Source organism: Bubalus bubalis, chromosome 5 (assembly GCF_019923935.1).
Source record: "Bubalus bubalis isolate 160015118507 breed Murrah chromosome 5, NDDB_SH_1, whole genome shotgun sequence".
NCBI lineage: Eukaryota > Metazoa > Chordata > Mammalia > Artiodactyla > Bovidae > Bubalus > Bubalus bubalis.
In genome coordinates, this window is record NC_059161.1 from 30,234,465 (window position 1) to 30,262,350 (window position 27,886).

Consider the following 27,886-nt stretch of genomic DNA (forward strand, 5'->3'; position numbering starts at 1 on the left):
AAAAATATGGAACGTGCCTCAAATTTGCATGTCATCCCTGGCCAGGGGCCATGCTAATCTTCTCTGTACCATTCCAGTTTTAGTATGCACTAAACTCTTCTGATGTACACAGTTCAGTTCATTTAGCAGGTTCCTCATTGTGCAGCCAGCCCCTGCATCCACTTCGAGAACACGGTCTTCACCTCAGGGGGAAGCCCTACCCCCATTAAGCAGTCCCTCCCCGTGCCCTCCCCCCAGCCCCCCACCACCGCAAGTCTCCTGTCTACATGGATCTGCCTGTTATATGTATTAATACTTCACACAAGTGGAATCATACAGCATTCACACAACGTGTGTCCTTCTTCTGTGTCTGGCTTCTCTCACCGAGTGCTGTGTTCTCAAGACTCATCCATGTTGGAGCAGGTGTTGGTGCTTCATTCCTTTTGAGGGCTGCATGACCCACTGGGTGGACACATCGCCCTCTGTGTATCCAGTCATCCGCTGGTGGCCATTTGGGCTGTTTCCCGCTTCTGGTTGTGGTGAATAGCTCTGCTGTGAACATTCGTGTACACATTTTTGTTTGAACACCTGTTCCCAGTTCTCTTGGGTATTTACCTGGGAGTGGGATTGCAGGGTCATACAGTAATTCTGTATTTAGTTAGCCATCGAACTGCTTTCCACAGCAGCTGAGCTATATTACATTCCCACAGGAAGTGCACAAGGGCTCCGACCACTCCATGTCCACACCAAGACTTGTTACTATACGACTTTTTGATTCTAGCCATTCGAGATGGTGTGAAGTGATATCTCATTGTGGTTTGATTTGCATTTCCCTTGTGACTAGGGACGCTGAGCATCTTTTCATGTGCTAACTGGCCATTTGAATGTCTTCTTTGGAGAAATATCTATTTAAATCCTTTACCCTTTTTTAAACTTGTTTTTTGTTGTGCTTGTTGTTGAGTTGCATGTGTTCTGTGTATATTCTGGACATGAGATCCTTATTAGGGTTACAAAATATGTAATTTTGCAAATATTTTTTCCCATTCTGTCAACTGTTTTTTTCACTCTATTGATAGTGTCCTTTATGCACAAAAGTTTTTAGTTTTGCTGAAGTCCAATTTATTTTTTTCCCTTTTTGCTTGTGTTTTTGATGTTATATCTAAGAAACCATCGCTAAATATAAGTTAATAAAGATCTACTCCTATGTTTTCTTCTAAGAATTTTATAGTTTTAATCCCTAAGTTTAGGTCTCATCCACTTTGAGTTAATTTTTGTATATGGTGTGAGGTAGGGGTTCAAATTAGTTCTTATTCTTTCCCTTTTTTTGGCCATGCTGCTCAGCATGCGGGGTCTTAGTTCTCTGACCAGGGATCAGACCCATAATACCTGCACTGGAAGCACAGAGTCTTAACCACTGGACCACCAGGGAAGTTCTGAAATTCATTCTTTTTCATGTGAATATTCAGTTTTCCCAGCACCATTTGTTGAAAAGCTCTCCCCATTTAATGACCTTGACATCCTTGTCAAAAATCATTTGACTAAACATGTGAGGGTTTATTTCTGGGCTCTCTGTCCTATTCCATTGGTCTATATGTCTGTCTTTATACCAGTACCACATTGTTAAGATCACTGTAGCTTTGTAATAAGTTTTAAGTTTGGGAGTTTGAGTCCTCCAACTCTGGTCTTCTTTTTAAAGATCATTTTGGCTACTCAGGGTCCCTTGCAATTCTGTATGAATTTGAGGAGTGACTTTTTCCTCAGTGGCAAAAAAAAAAAAAAAAAAAAAAAAAAAGCACCATTGGCATTTATCAGCTGCTGCTGCTGCTGCTAAGTCACTTCAGTCGTGTCCAACTCTGTGTGACCCCAGAGACAGCAGCCCACCAGGCTCCCCCGTCCCTGGGTTTCTCCAGGCAAGAACACTGGAGTGGGTTGCCATTTCCTTCTCCAATGCTTCTTAAAAATATAAGCTCTGGGAGGAGGCCATGGTGGTAGCTCAGTCCTTTTGCCCTGGGCAGTGGTCAGCTTGCTCAGGTCCTGTGGTAGCTAGGAGAGCAGGTCCTGTTGGGAGATGGGGACCACTGGGGGATTCTGAGCAGTGGTGCACCCCCACAGCTGTTGTGGGGCAGGTGAGCCTGAAGTGGGCAGTGCAGTGGTCTGGGGAAGCTGGACAGGGCCAAGTCTGGAGTGACGTGGTTTGTGGTGGTTCAAGGATGGGGGCACAGAGGAGTCAGGGGTGACACTAGGGTGCCTGTCCTCATGGCTGGACAGTGAGCTGAGAGGACGAGGGGCAACTGGGTGGGCAGTCCTGGTGGGCCAGAGGGAGGAGATGCTGTGCCCTGGGCCTTTTCAGCCTAAGATGCTGTAGATGTTGGCTGAGAAGCAGGCCTGCAGTGGGTTTGGAGAGCCATGCATGGGCCACTGAGGGGCCATGGGGGAGTCAAGGTAGCCAAGGATGTCTGGGGCTGCCAATGCCCCACAAGGGGAGAGTGGGAAGAAGAGAAGTAGGAGAATCCCACAGAGAGGCGGGAACTTTGCAAACAGATTTATGTGGTCAGGGCAGCAGGGACCAGCACGGGGTGGGGTCCCATGGGAGCTGCAGGGTCCAGAGCTTGCCTAGGGGGATATGTGTGAACACAGCCAGGAACCAGGACAGAGCTATAGTCAAGGGAGAGGCCATGAATCCTGGGCCTGGGGGTACCTCGGAAGGAAGGCAGGGGCCCTTCCTGTCACTTGCCCCACCCCGACACTGCCCTCTTCCACTTCTTGGCAGCAGCTCCTTATTCACCGGTTCAGGGCTTTCCCTGGGCAGCGGAGATCCCTCTGCAGTCTGAGCAGGGCCTGGAGCTGGCAGGAGTAAAGGCAGCACAGCCAGCCATTGGCCACATGGGCAGGGTCTGGCTTTCTGGAAGCCCCCTCCTTACTCCCATTGGGCACCTGGGGACACTCTTCAGCCTGGAGCAGGACTACCCCTCTCTGGTCTCCTCTTCCTCCCCTTCCCATCCCCCTCCCTGGGCCAGCTGCCCCTCACCCCTGGCATGAGTCCAGCCTGTGAGGCCAATGGAACTGCCCAGGGAGAGCTTGCTAGGACCCAGGGGCAGCCCCAGCACCCAGAGACCCAAGGCCACCTTCCGAGGCAGGGGTAGGCTCCGGGGTAGCTGTGGGGGTGTTCGATGCAGTTCGATGTGGGCTGGGCCAGCAAGTGGGGGGGACAGCAAGTGGACAGCTGGACAGCAAGTGGGGGGGGGGTGCTCGCTGGGTGCTGTACTCTTCACCTTCACCTGCAGTCCACCACCAGGCTCTGTTCCTAGTCAGGAGGGCACATTACACTTGGGCTGGGCACCACTGCATGTGTTTGGGGGCAGGCATGGGGGAGGGAGATGACATCTGACCCCTGCAGGGCCATCCAGGCCCCCGGAACCTCAGCCCTGCGGTCCTCAGCAGAGGGCCTGTCATCCTGAGGATGCAGCTCTCCTCCCTTTGGGAGGGCCTTTGGGGCCTGAGGGCTGTTTGTCAAGAATCCTGTCCCTGAGGCCAGCCCACCGGTCACCTGGGAGGTGATGCAAGCTGTGCCTGCAAGGGGTAATGAGAGGCAGGTGTGAGGCCAGTGACCCTGGAGCTTGGCAGAGTCCCAGGGCGGTGGTCTTGGAGGCTGGCAGGCATGGGACCCAGGGAGAAGAAAGAGGAAGTGGTGGGCTGGGACCCCAGGCAGTAGGGGTGCAGGCTAAGCATGGAGCGCATGCTGGCCCCCCGGGCTGGCCCTCCTGGGGCAGCCAGGCCTGCAGGCTCTGGGTGTTTTGGAAACCAGCAGGCCTGCATGGCACATCGGCGGTGGTAGCGCTGCCTGGAGCCGGGGCCCTGGAGCTCTCGCAGTGACGTCCATCTGGGACCTGCCGGGCCCCTGCTACATTCCCCTGGGCTCGTGCCCAGGCCTGCTCTGGGCTGCCAGAGGTGGCTCAGCCTGAGGATCAGACTTCTAATGACTTGTCTGTCCTGTCCTACTGTCTCTCCAGGAGCCCCTGGTGGCCACAGGGGTAAGGCCTTGCATTGGGTGGACACTCCCCCTGAGACAGACCATGGAGATGAAGCGCCAGAGAGAATGCAAGTGCAAGGGGCAGTGGGTCATCCCCACTGGGCACCACCAGGGGCACTGCTGAGGACAGGGCCATGCAAGCCTCACCCCTGGGCTGGAGGGGGGGGGCCTGTCTGCCAAGGCTGATGGGTGCTGCCCTCATGGGTGTTGCCCCCAGGCTCTGTGGGCAGAATTCACTTCCTCCAGCATCAGCATCCCCTCCGTGTGGGACAGACCGCCAGGCTCCTGCCGCCCTCTGGCCTCTGGGTCCCCTGGAACCAGAGAGGTCTGAGGCTCTTTCCATTGACTTAAGAGGACAAGGAAGAACCCTCAGAACGTTGGAGCGCCCTGAGTCCTCAGGGGAGAGGGGACACAGGGCTGTCAGGGTCAGCTGGGAGCCCCCAGAGCCTGGGCAAAGCAGGGGCCGGCCACACCACACGGGGTCACCTAGTGGCTGAGCTGAGCAGTGGGCCCCAGCTCCCGAGCACGGCTGGCCAGGCTCTCAGGACCACACGTCCAGGGCCCACCCCATGCCCTTGAGTAAAGGTGGTGTGCGGTGGCTCCGTTTCCGCAGTCGGCACTCTGACCTCCCCTCTCCCCCCAACCTGCCACAGCTGGGTTGTACTTATGCCTGTTTTTGTGTTCACAATTGAGGGAACCGAAGAATGAGTCTCTGAGGGCAGGGTTTTTTGTTTTTGTTTTTGTTTTGAGGGCAGGGTTTTGAAAGGAGGGATGGAGAGAGGCCGGCTGGAGGCCGGGGAAGGCGACCCCGCCCAGCTCCAAATCCAGGAGGGCCGCCCTCCAACGCCGGTGCCCGCCTAGCGGTACGCCCAGTCCGGGCTTCGCGCGGCCCGCGAGCGCCGCCTGGTGCACACGCGCGGAGTGGACGCCCCAGGCGCAGCTTCCGGGCCGGGGATGGGGCGGGTCCGGTGGAAGGGCCGGGGCGGGGCCTAGTGGAGGAACGAGGGGCGGGGCGGGGCCGAGTGTCGGGGGCGGGGCCGGGAGAAGGGCCCGGGCGGGGCCGAGGACTGGGCTACTACAGGGCAGAGTGTCGGGAGCGGGCTTGAGCGACTCTCCTCCGGCCGGACTCCGCCCTCCAGAGTGGGCTGGCGGTTTAGCATTTCCCACGAAGACCTTGGGAGGACCACATAACCTGTTTCCAGATCCGCCTGTGATTTTGCTAAAACCATCCTTAGTTTCCGGGGCTATTCTCTCTCAGCGCGCCCCGCCCGCTCTTCGCGGAAACAAGCCCTTTCAGCTCTTAACTGTTTCCTGTGTTTCTGTTTTGTTTTGGTATTTTTTGCCCGCGCCCCGGACTTGTGGGATCTTAGTTCCCCCACCAGGGATCGAACCCTCACCTCCTGCAGTGGAAGTACGGAGTCTTATTAACTGCCCAACCACCAGAGAATTTCCTCCTCTGGTCTTGATTTAGAAATTGGTGGAGGGACTTCCCTGGTGGTCCTAAGACTCCAAGCTCCCAATGCAGGGGGCCCCGGTTCAATCTCTGGTCAGGGAACTAGAACCCACATGCCATAACTAAGGGTTCACATGCTGCAACTAAAACGGTCCCGAATGCTGCAACAAAGACCCAGTGCAGCCAAATAAATAAATATTTTAAAAAAGATAATTGTTGGAAATCGGTAGTCAGAGAAGGTGGTCAGTTTGAGGCTGATCTTTAGTGTTGTGATTTCTTTGTGGATCAACAAATGATGGAATTTTAGAGCGAAGCGGGGTTTCTAGGAAAGGATGTCTTGAGGTTATGACCCCAGACCCATCCAGTGTGTGGAGCGCTGGGCGCAGAGGGGTGGGGCTCCTGGGACATGCCCAGCAGAGAGGGTGCTGGGAGCCTCCGAGGGCTGGCCTTTCAGTAGACTGTGTCTGTGCACAGGGATCATCTGGGCTTTTTATCCAGGTAGGAACATCAATTGCCTTTTTAAGTGGCGATTGTTTTAAATGGAATAATGCTGCTATGAATATGGTTATGCAAATACCTTTGAGACCCTGCTTTTGATTCTTTGGGGAATAGGCCCAGAAATGGAATTGCTGCATCACATGGAGCTTCTATGTCTACTTTTTTTTGAGACACCTCTGTAGGACCTCCCACCATTCTACATTCCCACCAGCCATGCTCAAGGGTTCCAGTTTCTCTATGTCCTCACCAACACGTCTTGTTTTCTGTTTTTTTATAGTAGCAGTCCTGGTGGTGTCAAGTGCTGTCTGGCTATGCTGTTAATTTGTGTTCCCTGATGATCAGTGATGTTGAGCATCTTGTCGTGGGCTTGTTGGCTGTCTGTCTCCTTTGGAGAAAGGTCTGTTCAGGCTCTTTGCCCATTGTTTGAATTAGGTTATTTTTGTGTTGAGTGATAGTAGTTCTTTGCATTTTCTGAGTATTAATCCCATATCAGATGTATGATTTGCTAGTATCCTCTCCCATCCTGTGGACTGCCTCTTCTCTCTGTTGATGATTGGCTGTGATGCACAGTGGTATTTACCATACACTTTGGTGGTTATAACCCAATATGACTTGGTTATTTTCTTGCTCATGTTTCCAGCTTTGGCCCCTGGGAACTCTGTCAGGTGGCTGGCTTTACTTTGTTTATTCTTCCAATTTTATTGAAGTATAATTGACATACATACAGCACTGTGTAAGTTTAAGATGTGCAGCATAATGATTTGATGTACATACATCAGATATGAAGATGACACCACTCTAATGGCCGAAAGCAAGGAGAAACCAAAGAGCCTCTTGATGAGAGTGAAAGAGGAGAGTGGAAAAGCTTGCTTAAAACTCAGCATTCAAAAAACGAATATCATGGCATCCAGTCCCATCACTTAATGGCAAATAGATGGAGAAAAAATGAGAACATAAAATCCGTGACAGACTTTATTTTCTTTGGCTCCAAAATCACTGCAGACTCTGACTATAGCCATAAGGTTAAAAGACACTTGCTCCTTGGAAGAAAAGCAATGACAAACCTAGACAGTGTATTAAAAAGCAGAGACATTTTGTCAACAAATGTCTGTGTAGTCAAAGCTATGATTTTTCCAGTAGTTATGTATGGATATGAGAGTTGGACCATAAAGAAGCTGAGTGCCGAAGAATTGATGCTTTCAAACTGTGGTGCTAGAGAAGACTCTTGAGTGTCCCTTGGACTTCAAGGAGATCAAACCACTCAATCCTAAAGGCAATCAGTCCTGAATATTCATTGGAAGGACTGATGCTGAAGCTGAAGCTCCAATCCTTTGGTCACCTGATGTGAAGATCTGACTCACTGGAAAAGACCCTGATGCTAGGAAAGACTGCGGGCAGGAGGAGAAGAGGGTGACAGAGGATGAGATGGTGGCTGGCATCATTGACTCAATGGACATGAGTTTGAGCAAACTCAGGAAGATAATGAAGGACAGGAAAGCCTGGTGTGCTGCAGTCCATGGGGTAGCAGAGTTGGACACAACTGAGCGACTGGACAACAGCATCATGAACTGTCACCGCAGTGAGTTTAGTGAGCATCCATCATCTCATATAGATACAAAATTAAAGAAATAGAAAAAAGCTTTTTTCCTTGTGACGAGAATTTAGGATTTTCTCTAACAACTTTCATATATAACATACAGAAAATTGATTACATTTATCATGCTGTACATTTCTAGTACTTTACTTTTCTTTTTTTTTAATTTTTATTTATTTATTTGGCTGCACCGAGGTCATAGTTGCAGCATATGGGATCTAGTTCCCTGACCAGGGATTGAACCTAGGTTCCCTGCGCTGGGAGCCTGGAGTCTTGACAACTGGACTACAAGGGAAGTCCCCTTTATTTTTCTTATAATTGGAAGTTTCTAGCCTTTGACTGCCTTCCTCCAATTCCTCATCCCTGCCCCCACCTGGGTTTACCTTTATTATGTTACTTTTTGCTTCCTAGCTATACTGCCTTTCTCTTATTTATTTTTATTTTTGGTTGTGATGTGTGGGGATCTTAGTTCCCTGACCAGGGATCAAACCCAGACACTTGACAGCGAGAGTGCAGTCCTAGCCACTGGGCCACCAGCGAAGTTCCCATTACACTGCTTTCTTATGCTTCTTTCTCCCTGCCTGTGTTCTACGAGGTACATTACATTTTCTTTAGTCTTTTTTCCTTCCACAGATATGGAAGTCACACAACCTATTTCTGTGATTTTAGTGGTTATCGTAAGTGTTTTACATTATAGCTTAATCTCAGTCACTGGCACTGGCCATTTCCTGAACACTACTGGATCTTATGCTTGCATCCCTCTCCCATCTGTGGTTGGTGGTCTGGGTTTGGGGTTTCTTTGGCACCCCTTGTCCAGGCTGGGCGGCCCCCAAGCAGACCATGTGATAAGGGCTCAGGAAGAGGGGAGGCGGGCTTTCCTTGGGGGTGAAGGAACTAAGATGGGATGGAGGGGGCATTCCTAGAGCTGGGCTGAGCAGGGGGCTCAGCTCAGTCCACCAGGACCTGGGGAAACTGTCACGGTGCAGCTATCACCCATGGGTGAGGAGGCTGGGGGCTTCAGCAGAGCCCAGGGTGACAGCCCCCATGCAGCAGCCCCAGCTGGCTGAGTGAAGCTCAGGCCAAGGGGAAGAGTGGAGGGGTCTGAGAAGCTCTCTGCCCCCGACCCCCAGCTTATGCTCCAGACCCTAGAGGGAGCCCCCAGGCCTAGATGTGCTCACCTGCCTCCTGCCAGCAGGGCCACCAGGTCCCTTCATCCACCCATGTCAAGCCCAACTTGTCCTCAGCTGTGTCAGCTGCATTTATGGGGCCTTTCCCCCACTCTGTCCATTGTGACCTACAGCAGGGACAGTCCCTACTCCCGGCGCCTCGTGGAGGCTGGGCAGCAAGGGACCCATCTCCAAAGCTCATCTGGTTGCAGCCTGGTCCTCCAGAAGCTGGTCCCGAGGTGGGGTCTGGGGTACAAGCTCTATGTTAGAGGTTAGATCCAGCTGTCCTGCGAGAAGCCTTGGGCCAGCCATAGGCTCTGGAGTGAGCACCCTTCAGAGTCCCGTGTGGGACCACAGTTTCCAGTGAGCCGAGTCTGTACCAGCAGCCACCCCGGAGGGATGGGGTGGCAGCGCCTGTGGGTCTCTTGTCTGGGAGCAGGTGACTGGTCTGCACTATGTGAGAGGAGGGGGCACTGAGGGAGGGCCTGAGGTGTCCCTGCTGCACATGCAGCCTTTCCCCTCCCCTGGCCTGGGTTTTCAGCGTGCAAGTGTAGCTCTTCTCTTTGGAAGCCCACAGCCCCATCCAGACCTGTCTAGAGAACACACCGTGTGCCCTGAAGTGGGGGAGCCGCCCCAGCACCTGTGCACAGACACCTGGGTGCAGGGAGCACACTGCTCTGGCCCTCCTGGGTCCTTGCTCCTGGTCACTGAATTGGTAAGGGTTCTGCAAAGAAACAGACCAATGGGAGAGAGTGGGAGGGAGGGAGGGAGACCAACTTATTTTAAGGAATTGGTTCATGTGCTTGTGGCTTGTCCAGTACCTGGAGACCCAAGGAGGAGCTCCAGGCCAGAGGTGGTATGCAGAGGGTCCCTTCTTCCCTGAGATCTCAGATTTCCCCCTTAAGGCCTTCCACTTGTTGGGTGAGACCCATCCACATTATCAGGGTCATCTGCTTTACTTAAAATCTATAGATTTAAACATTAATCACCTTGGAATAAACCCCTCATGACTCCCATGTTCACTGCAGAAGTATTCACAGTAGCGAAGAGATGGAAGCAACCTAAATGTCCATGGATTGTTGGATAATCAAAATGCAGTCAATCCATCCAGTGAAATATTATTCAACCTTAAGAAGGAAATATTGACACCTGCTAAAAGATGGATGAACCTAGAGGACATGATGCTGGGTGAAGCAAGCCAGACACAAAAGGACAGATCCTGTCTCATGTCCCTTATAAGAGGTCTCCAGAGGGGTCATATCCACACACAGAAAGGAGGAGAGTGGGTGTCATGCGGGGAGTGGGATGGGGAGCGAGAATTTAGTGGAGACAGAATTTGGGTTTGGGAAGACGAAAAGGTCCTGGAGATCTGCTGCCTAACAAGGCCAGTGTAGTTCATGCTACTGATCTGCACACTTGCAGTTAAATGATACAACCACGATGTGGTGCTTTAGTCGCTCAGTTGTGTCCGACTCTTTGCGACCCCATGGACTGTTACCCGCCAGGCTTCTCTGTTCATAGGATTTTCCAGGCAAGAATACTGGAGTGGGTTGTCATTTCCTTCTCCAGGGGATCTTCCCTACCCAGGGATCGAACCAAGGTCTCTCACATTGCAGGCGGATTCTTTACTGACTAAGCTACAAGGGAAGCCCCCAAAACAGTTAAGATGGTTAATTTTATGTTATAGGCTTTGTACCACAAACAATACAAAAAAGAACAAACAGAAAGATTATGGTTCATAATAGATGACCAATATATGTTAGTTCTCTTTTTTGAGTAATATTTTAGGCAAATTTCACCACAGTAATCAATACATATATGAAAAAACACACCTTCACAGCCACACCTAGATGAGTGTTTGGGAAAACACCTAGCCTGGCAGCCTGGCTATCAGGTGCAAAAACTGACCCTCAAGCCTCTTTCTCTACAGGCCCTTGTCCCCTCACCCCCACCATCATTGTATTGCATCCCCACTCTGGTCCGGAAATATAGACGGGACCAGTTTCCTTGAAATGGCTTGGTAATTTTTGAAGGGAGTGGTGGGAAAGTCCTTCTCACCATCACACAGCCGAAAGCCATAACTGGGAGCAGCCAGGACGAAGGTGGGGGGCCAGAGACGGCTTCTTCTCCATCTCGGCCCAGGGCCGCTGGCCTGGAGCCTGCTGGAGCCATTTTGTCCCTGTCAGCACAAATCTTGCGGCTTCAGCAGCTATCCTGGGCCTCAGCGGGCAGCGTCCCTGTGGTTTCCATACTCTGGCAGGCCAGCCGGGCCGGCAGGGGACAGGGCACACCCCACCTGCTCAGATTTGTCAGGTGGTCACAGGGCCGGGGCAGGTGTGTGTCTGCCTGTGAGACTCTGGGAGCCATGCAAGTGGTGAAGGGAACTGGGGGCCCGTGACTGTTCCTGGGGCAGGAGCTGGAGGGGAGATAGGAGGAGACCCTTCAGCCCCAGTTTGGAACCACACACCTCCGAGTGCCATGGCCAGGCCAGTAGGTCACTGCCTACCTAGATGGGAGCCTGAGGACCTGGGCCCCAAGGTCCGGGGGCGTGGAGCCACTGCCCCAGGTCATAGTGTGTGTGTCTAAGGGTCAAGCACACACGTGCAGGGCTGTGCGCTGCTGTGGCATCTTGTTACTAAACAACCTGGCCCCGGAGCTCCCCCGGGAGCCAGCTTTGCTGTTCCGAGTGAGAGGGACGTCAGGTTTCCCTGAGAATAGCCCCTGACTGCCCAGGGGAAACCTGGCTTGACCTCTCTGTGGCCAGTCTGGCCCCCTGGTTCTGTCTGCCCTGCCCTCTCTTGCCCCTGGCTCATGGCCAGCTGTCTTCTCCTTGGACTCTGGACCCCCAGCCCCCTCTGCACAGGGTGGCCAGAGAGGGTCCCAGATGTTTCTGTTTATTGATCTTGTCTTTACAGGGTGACTGCAAAGTGCTGGTACCACGCTGGGCCCTGGGTCCTTGCGGATGCAAGGGAGTCACCTGGCCAGGGAGGCCATCAGCAAGAACCCTCACCAAGAAGTGATGACAACCCCACTGCAGCCTGGGGGGAAGGGGGAGGCATGGGGAAAGGGGAACAGCCCCCTCACCTGCCCTGGCCCACAGTGTCCATCCTTGCTGCAGCCCAGGAGGGCCTTGGCTAGGACCTAGGGTCGCAGAGGGAGCTCTGGGGTGAGGAGCTGCTCAGGCCATGAAGGGCCACATGGGGAAGGGCCACCTGTCCCAAAACAGAGTGAGAGGATCTCCTGGACATAAAAGGCTCTTGGAATCTGGGACCCCTGGGACCTTGGGCTGCTGGGCCCCGCTAAAACTCAGCTGTCCCCTCCACCCCTTGAACTCTACCCACAGCAGTTTGTGTGACACCGTCCAGGGTCCTCTCAGCTGGCACAGACATGGCAAGGCTGCTATGGGTGCCTGGCGGAGCCCAAGTGGGCCGGCTGGGTGGTCCAGAGGGAACTGGGGGCAGCACCTGCGGGAAAGGGTGGGCAGGCCTCTAGGCATGGGGATCAGCTGGGGCTGTGCCTGAAGGTGTGAGGATCTCTGGGAACCTGAGGAAGAAGTTCAGTGAATCTGGACAAGAGCACGGATTCCCCAAGGCCAGGCCCTGCCAGCCACTGGGGCCACCCTTGCTCTGGGGGGCCAGGTCAGAGCAGCCCTTTCTGAAAGCTGCCATGGTGGTGGAAGACGGGGTGGCCAGGTGCTGGGCTATCCTCTGGGATGCCAGAGCAGGCTGGGGCTTTCACTCTGCCCCCCCGGGAAGGCTTCTCCCACATTGGTCCATGCGTTCTCCCCCGGGCTAACTGGGCACCCACTGCTGCCCCGACTGCTCTCACATGGTTGGTCTGCCCCAGCCCCGAATCCTTCACCCCCAGCCCTGGCCCTGGTGTCCTGCTCTCCCTTCAAGACCCGCCCCTTGTGCCTTGTCTGAAGGCTGCTCTGGGCTGGGGCTGAGCGCCGTGGGCCTTGTGTCCCAGGCCCTTCAGCCTCCCCTGGACTGAGGGTGGAGGAGCCCCTGGTCTGTGGGCCCGCATCCCCACAGACGGAGCGCCTGTCACAGGGCAGATAAAGGATGACAAGGGGGGTCTCTGAGATGTTCAGTGAGGAGGGCAAAGGGCAGGTGAAGACGGATGAGCTGGAGTGGCTCGTGAGTCTCCTGGGCATCAACTCCACCAAGAGCGAGTTGCCCTCCACGGCCAAGGATGTGGACAGAGTTAGTGAGGCTGACAAGGACAGCCGGGGCAGGCAGGGGTCCCCTGTGCATGACAAAGGGTGCGCCACCCTCACTGGCCGCTTGCTCCCCACAGAGAAAGGGTTCTTCAACTGCAGCAACCTCCTGGCCCTGATGGGGTTGTACTGGGAGAAGGCCCAGAACCAAGAGGGCGAGCTGAGGGCAGCCTTGTGCATCTTTGACAAGGAGACCAGGGGCTACATTGACTGGAACACGCTCAAGTAGGGCCCAGGCCAGGCAGGGGGTGGAGCAGGTGGCCAGGGAGGTGGGTGCCCTGCTGGCTGCTGCTCAGTGCAAGGGGGGCCCCTGCAGGTACGTGCTCATGAACGTAGGCGAGCCCCTCAATGAGCAAATGAAGAAGGAAGCTGACGAGAATGGGGACGGGACCCTCAACTATGAGGGTGAGCAGAGGATGGGCCCTGGGAGCCCGGTCGGTCTGCTGACCTGTCCCTCTGCTCTCAGCGTTCAAGGCATGATGACTGGGGAGTCCTTCAAGCTGGTTCTGTAGGAGGAGCCGCTGGGGCCAAGGGAGGTCTGCTGGCGGAAGCCTACTACCCGCTACTGTCCACCCCACCCCCGTTCCGCAGCCAATAAATGCTCCAGCCAGATTCATGTGTGCGTCACTGTCCCCAGGCTGGAAAGAAGGGGCTGCAAAGCTGTGGGTCTGGAGAAGGTAGAGGGTTCTCCTGAGTCGACCATGACACTTGGCCTGTCACATCTGTGGGACAACTGACACGGCCCACAGCCCAGCCCTGGGCTCTGGACACCAGTCGGAAGGCCAGGCTGGGCCTAGGTCGAGGACCGCACACCCTGCCCTTGGCCCTGGAAGGTGCTGCTCAAGGGCCCATCCCTTTCCTCCGTGCAGAGATCACCTAGATACAAACTTTATTTTCTCTCTGAGAAGCTGAGGACATCACAGCAAGCCCTGAGCCCTGAGGCTTAGACCTTTGGGGCCTCCTCTGGGCTGAGGGCCTGCTGGGGCTGGGCTAGGGGCCAGGGCTGGATGTAGCAGCATGTGTGTGTGTGTGTGTGTGTGTGTGTCCAACAGAGGGCCAGTCAGCTTGGCTGTCCAGTGTTACACAGCAACGAGTCCAGGGCTGCAGCAATGTGATGGATGGCTGGCCTTCCTGAGGAAAGGACGGTGAGGACAGGCTGGGTGCCCTTGCACAGTCCCCTGTGAGCAGAGTGGCCTGTGGCACTGGGAGGCTTGGGAGAGCTTTCCTGCCCCCACTACGGGGCACCAGGGCCACAGCTAGGGGTCCTGGGCATTGGGGCCTGGCTCCTAGAGCCCTGGAGGGGTCTCGAGGCACGAGGCCCCAGGGGAGGCTGGGTTACAGGGAGGGGGGTGGCTCTTCCTGTCTGGTCTTCGTCATCTTGACGGCCTCCTCATAGGAAGGCGGCGGCTCAGGGGTGTACAGGCTGTAGGCCGGAGGGGTCGTGGAGTCGAGGTCCAGCTCCCCGAAGGGCAGGGGTAGCTGCATGCCCAGCCAGCACTGCATGGAGCTGTAGGCTGCAGGGATCCAGGATGGGTTTGTGGGGGTGGGCCTGGCCCTCACCGGTCCCCTGCCACCCCTGCAGGCGGGTGGGCCACCAGGAGAGGTGTGCCAGCACTCACAGGTCACAGTGCTGTGCGCTGGGCTGTCACTGTCCACGGGAATGGCTGTCAGGTCCCAAGGCTCAGGGGCCGGCCACAGGTGTGGCTGCGAGTGTGCCCGCTTCCGGAGGTGGCAGAACCGGACACAGCTGGCCGAGACTCCACAGAGCAGCAGCAGGAGGGCAGTGAGCAGGATAAGCCTGGGCAGGGAGGAGTAAGACCCCTACCGCTGGACTGCCCCCTGGTCTCTGGGCACCTGTTCCCCGGGGGGCAGTCACAGCCCAGCTGCTCAAGACAAGGCAATGCACAGGATAAAAGAGAACCAGGACTGCCTCTCCAGGCCAGACACCTCATTCCTGGCCAGAGTTGGGCCTGAGGATCTGGCCTGCCCTGGCCTCCTGCTGCTGGGCCTGCCCTGGCCACAAGTGGCCTTGGGTTCCTTTCCAGGACACACTGCCCCAGGCCAGCTACAGAGTCCCGTGCTCAGACCAATGACCATGTTCAAGGGGCCTCCCACAGGGACGAGGAGTGAGGGAATGGGAAGTGGGCTACCAAGGGAAGTTAGTCAAGGGCCCAGGGGTGTCCTCAGCCATGAGGAACTCAGGCAGGACCCATGCCCGATGTTGCCTGGGTACTGGGGAAGGAACCTGGGATCCGTCTGCCTGGCTGCTGGGGGCCTCAGAACCTTCCTGCCAGCGGCCCAGGACAGTGCTGGTGACTCCTCAGCCGTGGAGGCCAAGTGGGTGGGGGTCTGGTGGGACTGGCCCAGGGGAGGATTGTCGCACCCAGCTGCGCGCCGCGCCCTCCACTTACCCCACGTGCCACAGGCTGCTCCAGCGGGCCTGGGGCGGGCACCTGTGGGACGGCGGCACCTGGAGCCGGTGAGGAAAGGCCAGGCCCACCGTCCCGCCCGAGCCTCTCCGGGGGAGGACCCCGGGTCCCCCTACCCCCGCTCCCTCCCTCCGTCCAACCCTTCTCACCGCCTCCCCGGCCCCCCGCCCCCGACTTACTGGTCCGAGGGGTCGCAGCTGCCTTCCACGAAACCCAGCGCCACCTGCGGGGACACGGGTGAGCCCGGGCCAGGGCGCGCCGAGCGCAGACCCGCCCTGCGGTGCCGGAGCCGAGCACCCCGCGACCCACCTGCGGCAGCGGTAAGAGTGGCGGCAACAGCAGGAGCCCGCGGTCAGCCGGCGCCCGGGAGAACATGCTCAGCGGCGACAGAGGTAGCGAGCCCTGAGGCCAGGCGGCTATATGAGGGCCACGCCCCTGGGCCGCTCCCAGCGCAAACCCCGTCCTCCCGAGACTACGTCAATTGGAGGATTGGCCTTGTAGCCACGCCCAGGTCCCCGCCCCAACCCTCCCCCCAAGATCAGCGGCGCCCTCTAGAGGCCCCGCCCCCGACGGGCAGGCCCTTGGCCACTTCAGGGCCCCGCCCACGCAATTCCCGCCCCATGGTCCGTCCCATAGATGTTTCCTTAGCATAGGGTCACGGGGTGGCGGGCAGTCTTGCCCTTTGGCGTCTTGCAGTCGGGCTCAGGGTGGACGGAGGCGTCCCATGGACAGTTGTGCTTGGGTGTGGCCTCGGAGGGTGGCGGCCACGCCTCTCACACACCCGGGTGCTCAAGATAAGGGTTGCAGCAGTCAAGACGCTGAGGCGTTCCAAGAGCGTAGTTCAGCGACATTAATTGTGCACGCTCGCTGCCCTCTGCCCTCTGCTTATCCGTCGGGCGGTCAGGCTAAGGGAATTGGTCCGCATGGCAAGGGGCCTTGTCTGGGGAGGGAGGGAGAGGAAGCTGCCCTGCCTGTCTTTCTTCATTTCAATCAGGACACGTTCCTCAAACGTCTACCCCCTGGAGGGGAACTGACTGCAGCTCTTTGAGGGCAGGGCCTCCTCTGCTTGGGCTTCCCTGATAGCTCAGTTAGTAAAGGATTCGCCTCCAATGCAGGAGACCCTGGTTCGATCCCCGGGTAGGGATCCTTTGGCGAAGGGACAGGCGACCCACTCCAGTATTCTTGGGCTTCCTTTGTGGCTCAGCTGGTAAAGAATCTGCCCGCAATGCGGGAGACCTGGCTTCGATCCCTGGGTTGGGAAAATCCCCTGGAGAAGGGAAAGGCTACCCACTCCAGTATTGTGGCCTGGAGAATTCCATGGACTGTATAGTCCATGGGGTTGCAAAGAGTCGGACACTACTGAGCGACTTTCATTTTCACCTCCTCAGCTTGACTCGATCCTGCCTGCACTTGCCAGGTCCGTTGCATGATCTCTGCCCAGGCTCTGTCCTGAAGCTGTCCCACGCCTCCAGGCTCTACGGTGGCCCCCAGCTCACCCTGCTCCAGCCACGTTCCTGGCTCAGGAGTGGGAAGAAGGATGGGCAGAAGTGCAGCCAGCATGCAGGAGTGCAGGCAGGATCTGGGCTAGTAAGCGCCAAGGCCCGCTGGTTCTAAACCCCAAGAGCCAGGCCAGCATTTAGAAGAGAGGGGCCTACCCAAGGAGGAGGTGGGGCAGTGCCCTGCAGGGAGGACTCCTTTGGGGCCTGACCTGGCTGCAGGACCTGGGTTTCTCTCCCACCTGGTGAGCAGCAGCCTGGTGAGGGTCTGCCCACCGGACAGAAGTCCCACAAAAGGCTGCTCTGTGGCCACTGTTGTGGGCTCAGGGTTAGGGAGAGGGCAGACTTCCAGATGCCAAGGGCACTGAGGAAGTAGGGTGAGGACTCCAGGCTGGTGTCCTGAGGCCTGTGCCCAGGAGAAGCCCTGGATGTAGCTGGCCCTCCACTTCTGCCAGGGAGGGCTACATTTGGTCTCCTAGGGCTGGCACAGGCTGGGCATGCTGTGCTGTACACAGGGGGCCTGGCTGGGTGAGCTCTGTGGGGACAGTGTCTACCCTGCCACTCTCTAGAAGGCAGGCTCTGGTGCAGGTACCGTTCTGAGCTCCCAGCAAGGTCTCATGGGCTGGGAGAGGGGGCTTCTCCCTTGAAGAGCTGGTCAGGACCCAGAAGGCTGAGCCTGGGCTCACTTCAGAATAGGGGGAAACCAAACTGACAGGTGGGCCTCCCCCTGGACCCTGACTGGGCCGTGAGGGAGGGTGCAGTGAGGGAGGGTGCAGTGAGGACTCACTCCTTGCTTGGGGCCAGGGACTTGGGAAAGCAGGGGGCTAAGGGGCTGCCTGGACTTTGGAATCTGCAGCCCCCACTGCTCTCTGGCCTCTCCAGCTGTGGGTTGGCCTCAACTCCACCCCAAACCCCCTCCAGCCATTTCCCCAGGGCTCAGGAAGCCCCTCTAGTTGTCCAGGCTGAGTTCATTTTTTTTGGGCTGTCTTGTGTGTGTGGGCAGGGGCAGCCCCCGAGGGCTCCTCCCCGTGGGCCCACCTGCTCACTGCAGCCCACACTGCAGGCATGGAGGCACAGATTCACACAGGGTTTATTGACAGGTCTGTGGGGGCAGCTGTTCCCCACCAGGACCTCGAAAGGCTGAGTGGGTGTTGGTGGGGCTGGGGACCCTTAGGGCTTAGGCTGGGAGCAGGCTGTGGTCGGGACTGGCCTCTTGGCTGGTTCTGACGTGGAGCTGGGACGGGAGCTGGAGCCAGGACAGCAGGAGTGCCCCGGGGGGGCCATGCAGGAGGCTGCCCTTTTGAAACTGCCCAGGTCCCAGGCCCCTGGGTGGTTCGGCCTGGTAGACAGGCCAGGGGAGGGCTTCGAGGGTGGCAGGAAGATCAGGGGGCTCTGTGGAGAGACTCCTGTGGCCTCAGGGACCGGTCACCACCTGGGCTACAAAGAGGACCTTGTAGGTCTCCTTCACATCCCCCCTGAGCTGCAGCAGGGCCGATGTCAAGAGTGGGTGGTCTGGCTGGAAGGGGAGAGGTGGGAACAGAGGGGGATCCTCAGTCAGGGGGTGCAGCAGGCACGTGTTTTCTCTTGGCGGCACTGCCCACCTCACCCACCAAGGCCCCCCAGCCCTCTCCTGGGGGGGGCGGGCTCCCAGGCACCCACATCAAAGTCGATGGGTGGCGTCCAGGAGATGCTGATGGCCTTGGTCTGGCCGCGCTCCACAGAGCCTCTGGAGGGCTCAATGGTGAAGCCCTTGTGCTGCAGGGCTGCGATGTTGTCCATGCTGAACTCAACAGTCTGCAGGCATTGGTGCTGTCAGCAGGCAGGTGGGTGGGCACAGCTCCTGGGAACAAGCAACCCTGCCCCCAGCCCTGACCAGCAGGCTGCCCACCCCTCAACTACAGAGAGGCAAGGCCAGCAGAGGCCCGAGTTGCCTGGGCAGTGGTGGCTGCAGAGGTACCAGGGAGGCCAGGGCAGTGCTGTGGTCACCTTCTTTGTGGACAGCTGGGTAGTCCGGATGCAGCCCACCTGCAGTTCTCGGGTGGCAGGTGGGGCCTGTGTTTCTGGATCCAGCTGGGCGTAGTCCAGGGTCACCAGGATGGGCTTTAGCTCCTCAGCTTCTGGACAGGGAGGGCCTGGTGGGGGTCTCGGGGGTGGGGGTACCACGGAGGGAGTGCGGGGGTGCCCAGGGTCGGGCAGGGATCCTCTGAGCAGGGCTGGCCCACTAGCCCTGCCCCCACCTGTGGTGGATGGGCCAGGAATGCCTGCCCTCCCTGCAGACTCCAAAGGTCATGTGTCCTCTTCTGCCACCCTGCCCACCTCGGGGCTCTTTGCCCTCAGAGGGCTCACCCTCTCTGTGCTCCAGGTCAAAGGCAGGGATCACGGTCAGGGACTCCACGGGCACGTCCAGGGGGTCTCCGCCCTCCACGAACATCATGTGCTCGCGGGCTGCGCCCTTCAGGAGGATGTGGTGGGACACTTTCTGGGGGCAGGAGCACAGCGGTTTGCAACCCTGCATGTGGGGCTCTGGGAGGGGGTGGGGCTGTGATGTGGGCCTGTGGGACCCCAGACGTTGGTCTCTCCACCTGATGACCCCCAGCCTGATGTGGAGCGCCCCCAGGCACCAAGCTCCAATGTGGGGCCGCTCAGACAGCCGAAGGGCTTGGACAAGTGGACATGCAGGTGGGGAGGAGGGGTCCAGGCTGGGTCAGAGTCCTGCCTTTTCAAAGAGCACGACCTGCAGCCGGTCAGAGAAGTACAGGCTCTCGTGGTCTGGGCTGAAGGTCACAGTGAAGTCCTGAGCCTTGCCGGGCTCCATGACACCCTCGACCGGGACCACGCTGAACACGCTCTGGCCACTGTAGTTCTGCGTGCCTGGGGGCAAGGTGGCCAGGCTGGTCCGGATCCCCCTGCAGCGCCTAGCACCCCCTGTCCACCCCCCTCCACGGCCCACACGGTCCCGCCAGCTGGCCAGCTCACCCACGACTTCCGTCCTCTGGTCAGGCGAGGCCAGGAACTGTGGCAGGCGGTGCTGGTCTCTGCTCCTGGAGGAGAGGCTGTCCAGCTGCATGGAGAACTTGATGGGCAGTGAGGAGTTGTTCTGCAGCTGCGGGGAGCAGGGCCGGGTCACTGGGGCAACTGGGCTGGCCAGCCGGGGAACAGGCCACTGCTGCCAGGTCTCAGTCCCCTCCTGCCCTGCCAGGCTCAGGCTAGCCTTCAGCTGAACCAGCATCCCACCCCAGTTCTCTCCTGCCTCCCCATCTTCCCGGGAGAACGCCGCATCCCTCTGTAAAATATCCCATGGAATCGGGCCCTGGGGTCTGCTGTCAGAACCTGGACTAAGCTAAGTAAAGAAGCAGGGGTCCCATTGGCACCTTCAGCCCAAGGCTGCCTCAGATGCGGGGGAGCAGAAAAAGCCAGGCCCGCCTGCCTGCGTGGGGGTAGGAACCCACATGGCCCCTTGTGGGGGATAGCCCCCATCCCATGCAGAGGCCCTGGGGCAGAAAGATGGGAGCAGTGAGAAGGCCTGGGCAGCAGCGGAGGGGCAGAGGGAGGGGCATCCTCAGCCCCCTCCCCACTGGCTGGAGGGGCCAGTGGAGTGACAGCTGCTGGGGGTGGTGGGGGAGGGGGTGGGTCGGAGCGGCTGCGACTCTGCCGGCTCTGTGACTGAGGCGGGGTGGACCCCTCATGGGAACCTCTCCCAGGCGATGGGTGGCACCAGGCCCCGCCACATGCTTTACCTTGAAGCCCAAGGAGACAGACTCTCTGGCAATCACGTAGCCCATGTTGAGGACATCACCTTCAATGGAGCACGTGATCGTGGACGCCACACCCGTGCCCATGAGGGCCAGGGAGAGGGTGCCTTTCTTGGTGATGATGTCCAGTGTTTCTTGGGCCTGCAGAGACCACATCCCTTAGCGTGAAAAAGACCCTGGCAGATGCAGGTGTGGGAGCTCTGTCTTGGAGCAGCTGGGTCAGGGCATGGGGGACCTGAGATGGCTGGGAGCTCCCTGGCTGCCACCTCCTCCTTCTTCCAGCGAGAGGCCAGGGCCCAGGAGGGCCAGTGGCTCCCAGGCCCAGAGTGCTGGACGGCATGCAGAGCAGGGAATAGGGCTGCAATGGAGCTTGGGTGGGCTGGGACTCACCACGACACTCTCACGTGGGGAGAAGGACAGATCTAGGACCTGGGTCTCGCCGGAGGGCAACCTGATGGTGGGGTTCAGCAGGACGAAGGGGCCATCGGGGTTCAGCACGGAGTACTCCAGCTGAGGGCCCAGCGTCAAGGAGGGGGTGAGAATGGGGCCTCAGCCCTTCACAGTCCCCTTCTCTCTCCCCCCCACCCCCTCACCCCCGGCCCCTGCTACAAGCTGCCTGGGCGGCGTGGGCAGGATACGTCGAGATCCTCAGGGGAGATGTTCTGGATGGAGACCTTCTTTATGCCCCGGTGTCCTGAAATGGGGGGTCAGGTCACAGCCCCAGGCCTGGGGGTGGGTGTGGGAGCCCAGGTGAAAAGGGGTGTGCGTGGGGGCTGGGCTCCGATGGGTGGGGGTGTGCATGGGGGCTGGGCTCCGATCGGGACACACCTGCAGCAATGTCGCCGAAGTTAATGATGGTCTTGCCTTTGTCAGACGTCACCACGATAGACGGCGCCACCGCTGGACACCACAGCTCCAGGTACAGCGTGTTGTGGGGACTGGGAATGGCGGGGATTTGCTGAGGGCAGGGCAGGGACCATGTGCCCTGCCCTCCCACCCAGACCCTGAGCCAGCCCCACTGGGATCTGGGTGGCTGTTGGCAGGGAGAGTGACCACCCTGCCCCACTGCCCAGAGCACCGCACCTGAAGCTCAGCGGTTCTGTCCCCTTCCTGTCTTTGGTGTCGCCACTAGCAACAACACAGGGAACCACAAACTTGTCAAACTTCCCCTGGAAAGACCTGGTCAGGGAGGCCTGTGCCGACTGGTACTCTTGAGAGCTGGAACAGAACAGCAAGGTGCACTCATGCCCTGTCCCACGCTGCCCCCAGCACCCAGGGGGCTGTGCCCTGCCCTCCATGGAGGGATCTGTAAAGCCACACCTGCTTCCCAGGGCCCTGGGCCAGAGGGTACAGGGCAGTGGGGGTGGCAGCCTGGGGGCCAAGCTGTGGCCCAGGTTGTGGTTGTCACAGTTTTGTCTGACTTTTGCAGCCAGACTTTGTCTGGCTTTTGCATCCCTTCCCTGGTCCCTGTGGGGGCCTCTCCTCTCCCAGGGTACCCATCAAGCACCACCAGACAACCGAGTTCCTGGGGCCACAGCAAGGGTCCAGGGCTGACAAGTGGCTCCAGCCTGTCAGAGCTGCCCAGAGCTCATGTGGCAGCTGGGGAGGCTGGGCTGCTGAGCTGGGAACATGGGGGTCAGGGGGTCAGCGTCGGACTGAAACTTTTCACAGGGGCCCTGGGCCCAGGGGAACTGAGATGAGCAGATACCGAGGACAGCAGAACCTGAGGGGCCTCAAGGCAGCTCCTGGTTCCAGCTGTGCCTGAAGCCAGCCATGCTCTGGACTTGCAGTCATAAGGCCCTGGAGCATAGGGGGACATCTCTGTGGGGCAGGAGGTGGGGGCAGCCTTCTCTCGGGCCCACCTGGATGCGAGGTCCTCCTTCTGCAGCTCCGGAGGCTGGGAGGCTGAGGCCCGGAGCAGCTGGTCCTGGTTCTGCAGCCGCAGCATGGAGAAAGATGGTCTCCGCTGGTCCTTCCTCTGGGTGACCGTCTCCTTTTGGGACTGCCAGGGGGAGGCTGGCTATGGTGTTGCCCTTGGGACTCTGCTGAGCTGGCAGACTGTCCAGGGCAGGAACCCGGGACCCAGACCCCAAGTACCTCCTTAAGGGAGACCGATGACAGGTGCGGAGACCCCTGAGGGCTCATGCACCACCACCAGTGTCTGTCTTCCCCATCAGGAAGGGGAGGCACAAGGTGAGGCAGAGGGCTGGCCGAAATGGGGGTTCTTGCCCTTGTTCCCTGCCCCCATGCCTCGCTGCCCTCTGGTAGGCTGAAGGCATCTGCCGCTTCCTTCTGGGTGTGCTGTGGTAGCAGGGGTGCTTGGACACTGAGGAGGAACGGCTGGGGGCCCCTGCGTCTCCAGGGCAGCAGCGGGTGCACGGGGCTCTGGGTCATGACTGCCCAGCTGTATCGGATGCCCCTTCTGGGCAGGAGCCCGGGGCAGCTGCTTCTCCAGGCCTGAACTCCCTCAGGTTCACAGGCCCTTTGATGTTTTGTCTGTTCCCCTTCACTGTAAGCACAAGCCCCTGCTGAGCAGTGCAGAGGACCTGGCCTACCCTCCCAGACCACCCTGGTGGACCAGGATCTGGGGCTCTTCCTTGCCTGGTGATGCTCTCAAGGGAGGAGGGAGGGCCTTTGCCAAGAAAAAGTGCTAACCTCTTAAAACACACCTAATGCTCCGTAAAGTGTTCCTAGGGCTCCTGCCCCCCAACCCTGGGCGCCCCCAACCTCAAGGCGGGGTGGGGGTGTTTGTTCCCAAGCCTTTGTGCAAGGGCTTCGTACAAAGCGGGCAGCCCCAAGCCCCCCGGCCCCCTCCCCACCACGCACTGATTTGACCTCAGCTTTTCTGCTCAGGGCCTGGAAGGCCTCCTGGTGGATCAGCTCGCTGGGCAGCACTGGCCGGAAGGCCACTCGGACCAGGCACCTCTGTAGGGGGAAAGGTTCATGCTCTCGGACATGTTGGGGTCTTAACTTAGAAGAGCCCTCCTGGGAGGTCCTGCCTGATCTCTGTCCCTGGAAGCTGGGTGGCTGCAGGCATGATCACCAGGCCCCTCTCACCATGTCGGGGCAGGGTCCCTGTGATGGACCTGGCACACTGCCCGCGGTGGGTAGCAGCCCACAGGGCATGAGTGAGAAGGGAAGGTTCATGTTCAGGCTCTGAGACCTGGGGGTGTTCCCTGCACCACCATCTGTCCCCTCGAGGGGAACGGCAGCCCACCCCCAGGATGACCCTGGGCCCCACAAGGGCTCCCTCACCGTAGCCTCCCCCGTGCTCAGCGCAGCAAGGGAGCGAGGGGGAAGCTCGTAACAGCTGCAGTAACCCCCTTGGAGAAAAGAACCATTTCTTAAGCCTAATTTGCTCACTTTACTACGATGCGTTTCTGTGACTGCAGGGCCTGCATGTCCCTGCCCATCCTCACTCAGTCCCCTCACAGCGGCTGTCACCCCCACATATGAAGGCATGGAAGTAAGCTCAGAGATGCTGTGAGGGCCCCGGGGAGTCCCTGCCTTGAGGTCTGGCTCTTTCTGTTTCATCAGGAGGAGCAGAGGTGGGAAACCCTGTGCTCCTGGTGACCAGGTGCTGCGCAGCCTCTGTGACCATCTGCTGTGACATCCAGGGCTTTACACCCTCACTTGGTTTGAACTGATGGAGCCCCCAGCCAGGGGCCTGTGGGGTCAGATGCCTTTGGGTGCCCTGCTTCTGGGGCCAGGCTGGGCTGGGTAGAGGGCAGGAGGGCCCACTCAGCTCTGATGAGGATCCAGGTTGATCTCTACCATCTGTTGTCTGGTTGAACCACCGTGGTCCAGGGTGGGCAGAACCAGGCACCCCGGGGTGGCACTGCCCCCCCCAACAGCCCACCTGTGGGGCTCACACCTACCTTTCCTGGCCACACGGTGCCCACCAGGGGTGAGATGGTGATGGGCGAATCTGGGGGCAGCAGGAACTCAAAAGACGTGGGCCCCACGGGAAAAGCATCCTCCGAGCCAATGCGGGGCACTGAGTGGGTCAGTGAGTTCATGCTCAAGTGGGAGTTGATGACATACAGGGTGGCCACGGATGTGTCGTACAAGGAGGTGGCTGCAAACTTGATCTGGTTGTGGGACAGCTCCAGGGGCGGGTAGACACCCACGGCCCGGCATGCCAGCTTGAAGCACCTGGAAGTGACAGCATGAGGGGCTCAGCCAGGGGCTGAGCAAGGGGGCCTCCAACACAGGATGCCCAGGACCAGGACAGCAGGTGTCACAGGCTTTGTTTCCCACCCCATTCATGAGTTTTAGTCAATTTCCAAAATACCATTTACCCCTGTGCACATTTTTTTTTATTACTCAAAAATGCTTCATTTTTTATTTAGCTTTCTGACTCTGTGCTTATGCTTTCAATACTCTCACAACGATCTTCTGCTCCTCGATAAGGAAAGCGTGATTGATCCTGTCACGGACACATTTAGTACACGTGGAACCACCATAGGCTCAGCTGACGTATTTCTTCGTTTCAGACAACCTCATGAGAACTTTAGGTCTCATAGCATGAACGCCTCTAAGTTGGCCCTGGCACACACCACATGTGGATTTTGTTGCCTTCCCAACCTTCTTGGTCTAAATGTAAACAATTCTATTACCAGGGGTTCAGGACAGCCTGGTTTTGTTAGAGGTTGTATTGTAGGGCAGCCTACAATGGTATGTCAGATGCTGCACCATCCTGAATGCCTCTAGATGCTGTCCATTGAAGAGGCCCCTGTGCACATTTTAACTGGATAATTAAAATTTTCATCACAAGTTTAAACAGTTGCAATGTAAGTGTCTGATCTATTTCCTTAAATATTCAGTGATATTTAAAAGGGCTTCCCAGGTAACTCAGTGGTAAAGAATCTGCCTGGCAATGCAGGAGACACAAGAGACATGGGTTTGATTCCTGGGTTGGGAAGGTCCCCTGGAGAAGGAAATGGCTATCCACTCCAGGATTCTTGCCTGGAGAATCCCATGGACAGAGGAGCCTGGAGGGCTACAGTCCATGGAGTTGCAAGGAACTGGACACGACTGAGCACAAACATATGCATGACATTTAAAAATAAAATGACAGAGCTTCCCTAGGTTCTCAGTGGCAAAGAATCCACGTGTCAATGCAGGAAATATGGGTTTGATCCCTGGTCCAGGAAGATCCCACATACTGTGGAGCAACTAGGTCCATGTGCCATGACTATTGAGCCTGTGCTTTAGAGCCCAGGATTTATTGAGATGTAATTGACACACAGCTCTGCATTAGTCTGAGGTGTGCAGCAAAATGATTTGACATATATACTGTGAAATGATATTCACAGTAAGTTTAGTGAAAATCCATAATCTCACATAGATACAAAATTAAAGAAATAAGTATTTTTTTTCCTTTGTGATGAGAATAATTAGGATTTACTCTCTTACCTTTCCTGTATAACATACAAGCAGAGCTAATTATATTTAGCACGTTGAACATTACATCCTTAGTTGTTTGTTGTTGTTCAGTTGCTAAGTCATGTCTGACACTTTGCGACCCCATGGACTGCAGCACGCCACGCTCCTCTGTCCTCCACTATCTCCTGGAGTTTGCTCAAATTCATGTCCATTGAGTGGGTAATGCTATGTAACCATCCTCTCCTGCCCCCTTCTCCTTTTGCCTTCAATCTTTCCCAGCATCAGGGTATTTTCCAGTGAGTCTGGTGGTCAAAGAATTGGAGCTTCAGCTTCAGTATCAGTCCTTCCAATTAACATTCAGGGTAGATTTCCTTTCGGATTGATTGGTTTGATCTCTTTGCTGTCCAAGGAACTCTCAAGAGGCTTCCCCAGCACGACAGTTGAAAAGCATCAATTCTTTGATGCTCAGCATTCTTTATGGTCCAGCTCTCACATCTGCACATGACTACTGGAACTATCAGAGCTTTGACTATATGGAACTTAATTGGCAAAATGATGTCTCTGCTTTTTACTATGCTGTCTAGGTTGGTCATAGTTTTTCTTCCAAGGAGCAACCAAGCAACTTTTAATTTCATGGCTGCAGTCACTGTCTTCAGTGATTTGGGAATTCAAGAAAATCTATCACTGCTTCCACTTTTTCCCCTTCTATTTGCCATGAGTGATGGGACCAGATGCCATGATCTGTTTTTTGAATGTTGAGTTACAAGACAGCTTTTTCACTCTCTTTCACTTTCATCAAGAGGCTCTTTAGTTCCTCTTCACTTTCTGTCGTTACAGTGGTATCATCTGGACATCTGAGATTGTTGATATTTCTCCTGGCAATCTTGATTCCAGCTTCCAAGTTGTCCAGCCCAGCATTTTGCATGATGTACTTTGCATACATGTTAAATAAGCAGAGTGACAATATACAGCCTTGACGTACTCAATTTTCCCAATTTTGAACCATTCAGTTGTTCTGCGTCTGGTTCTGTTTCTTCTTGAGCCACATACAGGTTTCTCAGGAGACAGGTAAGGTGGTCTGGTATTCCCATGTCTTTAAGAATTTTCCAGTTTATGTTTTCCTGGAATTCCCTTGCTTTCTCTATGATCCAATGAATGCTGGCAATTTGATCTCTGGTTCCTTTGCCTTTTCTAAACTCAGCTTGCACATCAGAAGTTCTTGGTTCACATACTGCTTAAGCCTAGCTTGATGGATTTTGAGCATAACCTTATGAGCATCAGAAAATAGTGCAACAATCTGGTTGTTTGAACATTCTTTGGCATTGCTCTTCTTTGGGGTTGGAATGAAAACTGACCTTTTCCAGTCTGGTGGCCACTGCTGAGTTTTCCAAATTTGCTGATATATTGAATGCAGCACTTTAACAGCATCATCATTTAGGATTTGAAATAGGTCAGCTGGAATTCCATCACCTCCACCAGCTTTGTTTATAGTAATGCTTCCTAAGGCCAACTTGACTTCACACTTCATGATGTCCAGCTCTAGGTGACCACATCATCATGGTTATCCAGGTCATTAGGGCCTTTTTTGTATGATTCTTCTGTGTATTCTTGCCACCTCTTCTTAATATCTTCTGCTTCTGTTAGGTCCTTATCGTTTCTGTCCTTTGTTGTGCCCATCCTTGCAAGAAATGTGCCCTTGATATCTCCAATTTTCTTAAAGGGATCTCTAGTCTTTCCCATTCTATTGTTTTCCTCTATTTCTTTGCATTGTTCATTTAAGAAGGCCTTCTTATCTCTCCTTGCTATGCTTTGGAACTCTGCATTCAGTTGGGTATATCTTTCACTTTCTACACTGCCTTTCGCTTCTCTTATTTTCTCAGCT

At 56.4% G+C, this 27,886-nt stretch overlaps 3 protein-coding genes, 1 non-coding gene and 1 pseudogene across 7 annotated transcripts in view; 1 reads left to right on the top strand and 4 right to left on the bottom strand.

The window, feature by feature from the left end:
- LOC112585377 lies at positions 1 to 104 on the bottom strand. The gene has a single exon (XR_003109842.1). It is a non-coding gene; the product is annotated as a U6 spliceosomal RNA (small nuclear RNA).
- Positions 105 to 11,198: 11,094 nt separating this feature from the next.
- Positions 11,199 to 13,451, top strand: CALML6 (calmodulin like 6). The gene is given in 4 exon segments (XM_045165887.1): positions 11,199 to 11,210; positions 12,755 to 12,929; positions 13,020 to 13,164; positions 13,256 to 13,451. Coding segments are annotated over 4 exon segments (528 nt in total).
- A 360-nt stretch (positions 13,452 to 13,811) lies between these two features.
- Positions 13,812 to 15,990, bottom strand: TMEM52 (transmembrane protein 52). The gene is made up of 6 exons (XM_045165888.1): positions 15,944 to 15,990; positions 15,678 to 15,840; positions 15,548 to 15,591; positions 15,351 to 15,392; positions 14,559 to 14,737; positions 13,812 to 14,453 (listed from the first exon to the last, which is right to left on the bottom strand). Exons 1-6 carry the CDS (start codon positions 15,988 to 15,990, stop codon positions 14,275 to 14,277), a joined length of 654 nt encoding a protein of 217 aa, XP_045021823.1. The 3' UTR covers positions 13,812 to 14,274.
- Positions 15,991 to 18,238: 2,248 nt separating this feature from the next.
- The window catches only part of CFAP74 (cilia and flagella associated protein 74), a 91,790-nt gene continuing 82,142 nt past the window's right edge, over positions 18,239 to 27,886 (bottom strand). For 2 of the 4 annotated variants that reach the window (XM_006044664.3, XM_044942869.1), the window contains 14 exons: positions 24,495 to 24,771; positions 23,443 to 23,541; positions 22,479 to 22,618; positions 21,700 to 21,834; positions 21,445 to 21,554; positions 21,255 to 21,310; positions 21,007 to 21,126; positions 20,602 to 20,757; positions 19,841 to 19,967; positions 19,581 to 19,735; positions 19,211 to 19,343; positions 18,851 to 18,981; positions 18,524 to 18,658; positions 18,239 to 18,380 (listed from right to left, as the gene is read on the bottom strand). In XM_006044664.3, the coding sequence (XP_006044726.1) occupies positions 18,279 to 18,380; positions 18,524 to 18,658; positions 18,851 to 18,981; positions 19,211 to 19,343; positions 19,581 to 19,735; positions 19,841 to 19,967; positions 20,602 to 20,757; positions 21,007 to 21,126; positions 21,255 to 21,310; positions 21,445 to 21,554; positions 21,700 to 21,834; positions 22,479 to 22,618; positions 23,443 to 23,541; positions 24,495 to 24,771 (1,876 nt within the window). In that variant the 3' untranslated portion in view covers positions 18,239 to 18,278. Of the gene's footprint in view, positions 18,381 to 18,523; positions 18,659 to 18,850; positions 19,008 to 19,206; positions 19,344 to 19,580; positions 19,736 to 19,840; positions 19,968 to 20,601; positions 20,758 to 21,006; positions 21,127 to 21,254; positions 21,311 to 21,444; positions 21,555 to 21,699; positions 21,835 to 22,478; positions 22,619 to 23,442; positions 23,542 to 24,494; positions 24,772 to 27,886 lie in introns of all 4 variants that reach the window. The other 2 variants (XM_044942870.1, XM_044942871.1) reach the window with 2 other exon arrangements.
- Positions 24,961 to 25,387, bottom strand: LOC102405007 (annotated as a pseudogene).

What these genes read in the sequence shown, in the direction of transcription:
- TMEM52 (XM_045165888.1), bottom strand. Translation starts at nt 15,990, where the DNA reads ATGGGGCGGGAATTGCGTGGGCGGGGCCCTGAAGTGGCCAAGGGCCT. An exon ending in CACTCTTACCGCTGCCGCAG is followed by an intron (nt 15,592 to 15,677) that starts GTGGGTCGCGGG and finishes GTGTCCCCGCAG; the next exon opens with GTGGCGCTGGGTTTCGTGGA. An exon ending in AGCTGCGACCCCTCGGACCA is followed by an intron (nt 15,393 to 15,547) that starts GTAAGTCGGGGG and finishes GCCGTCCCACAG; the next exon opens with GTGCCCGCCCCAGGCCCGCT.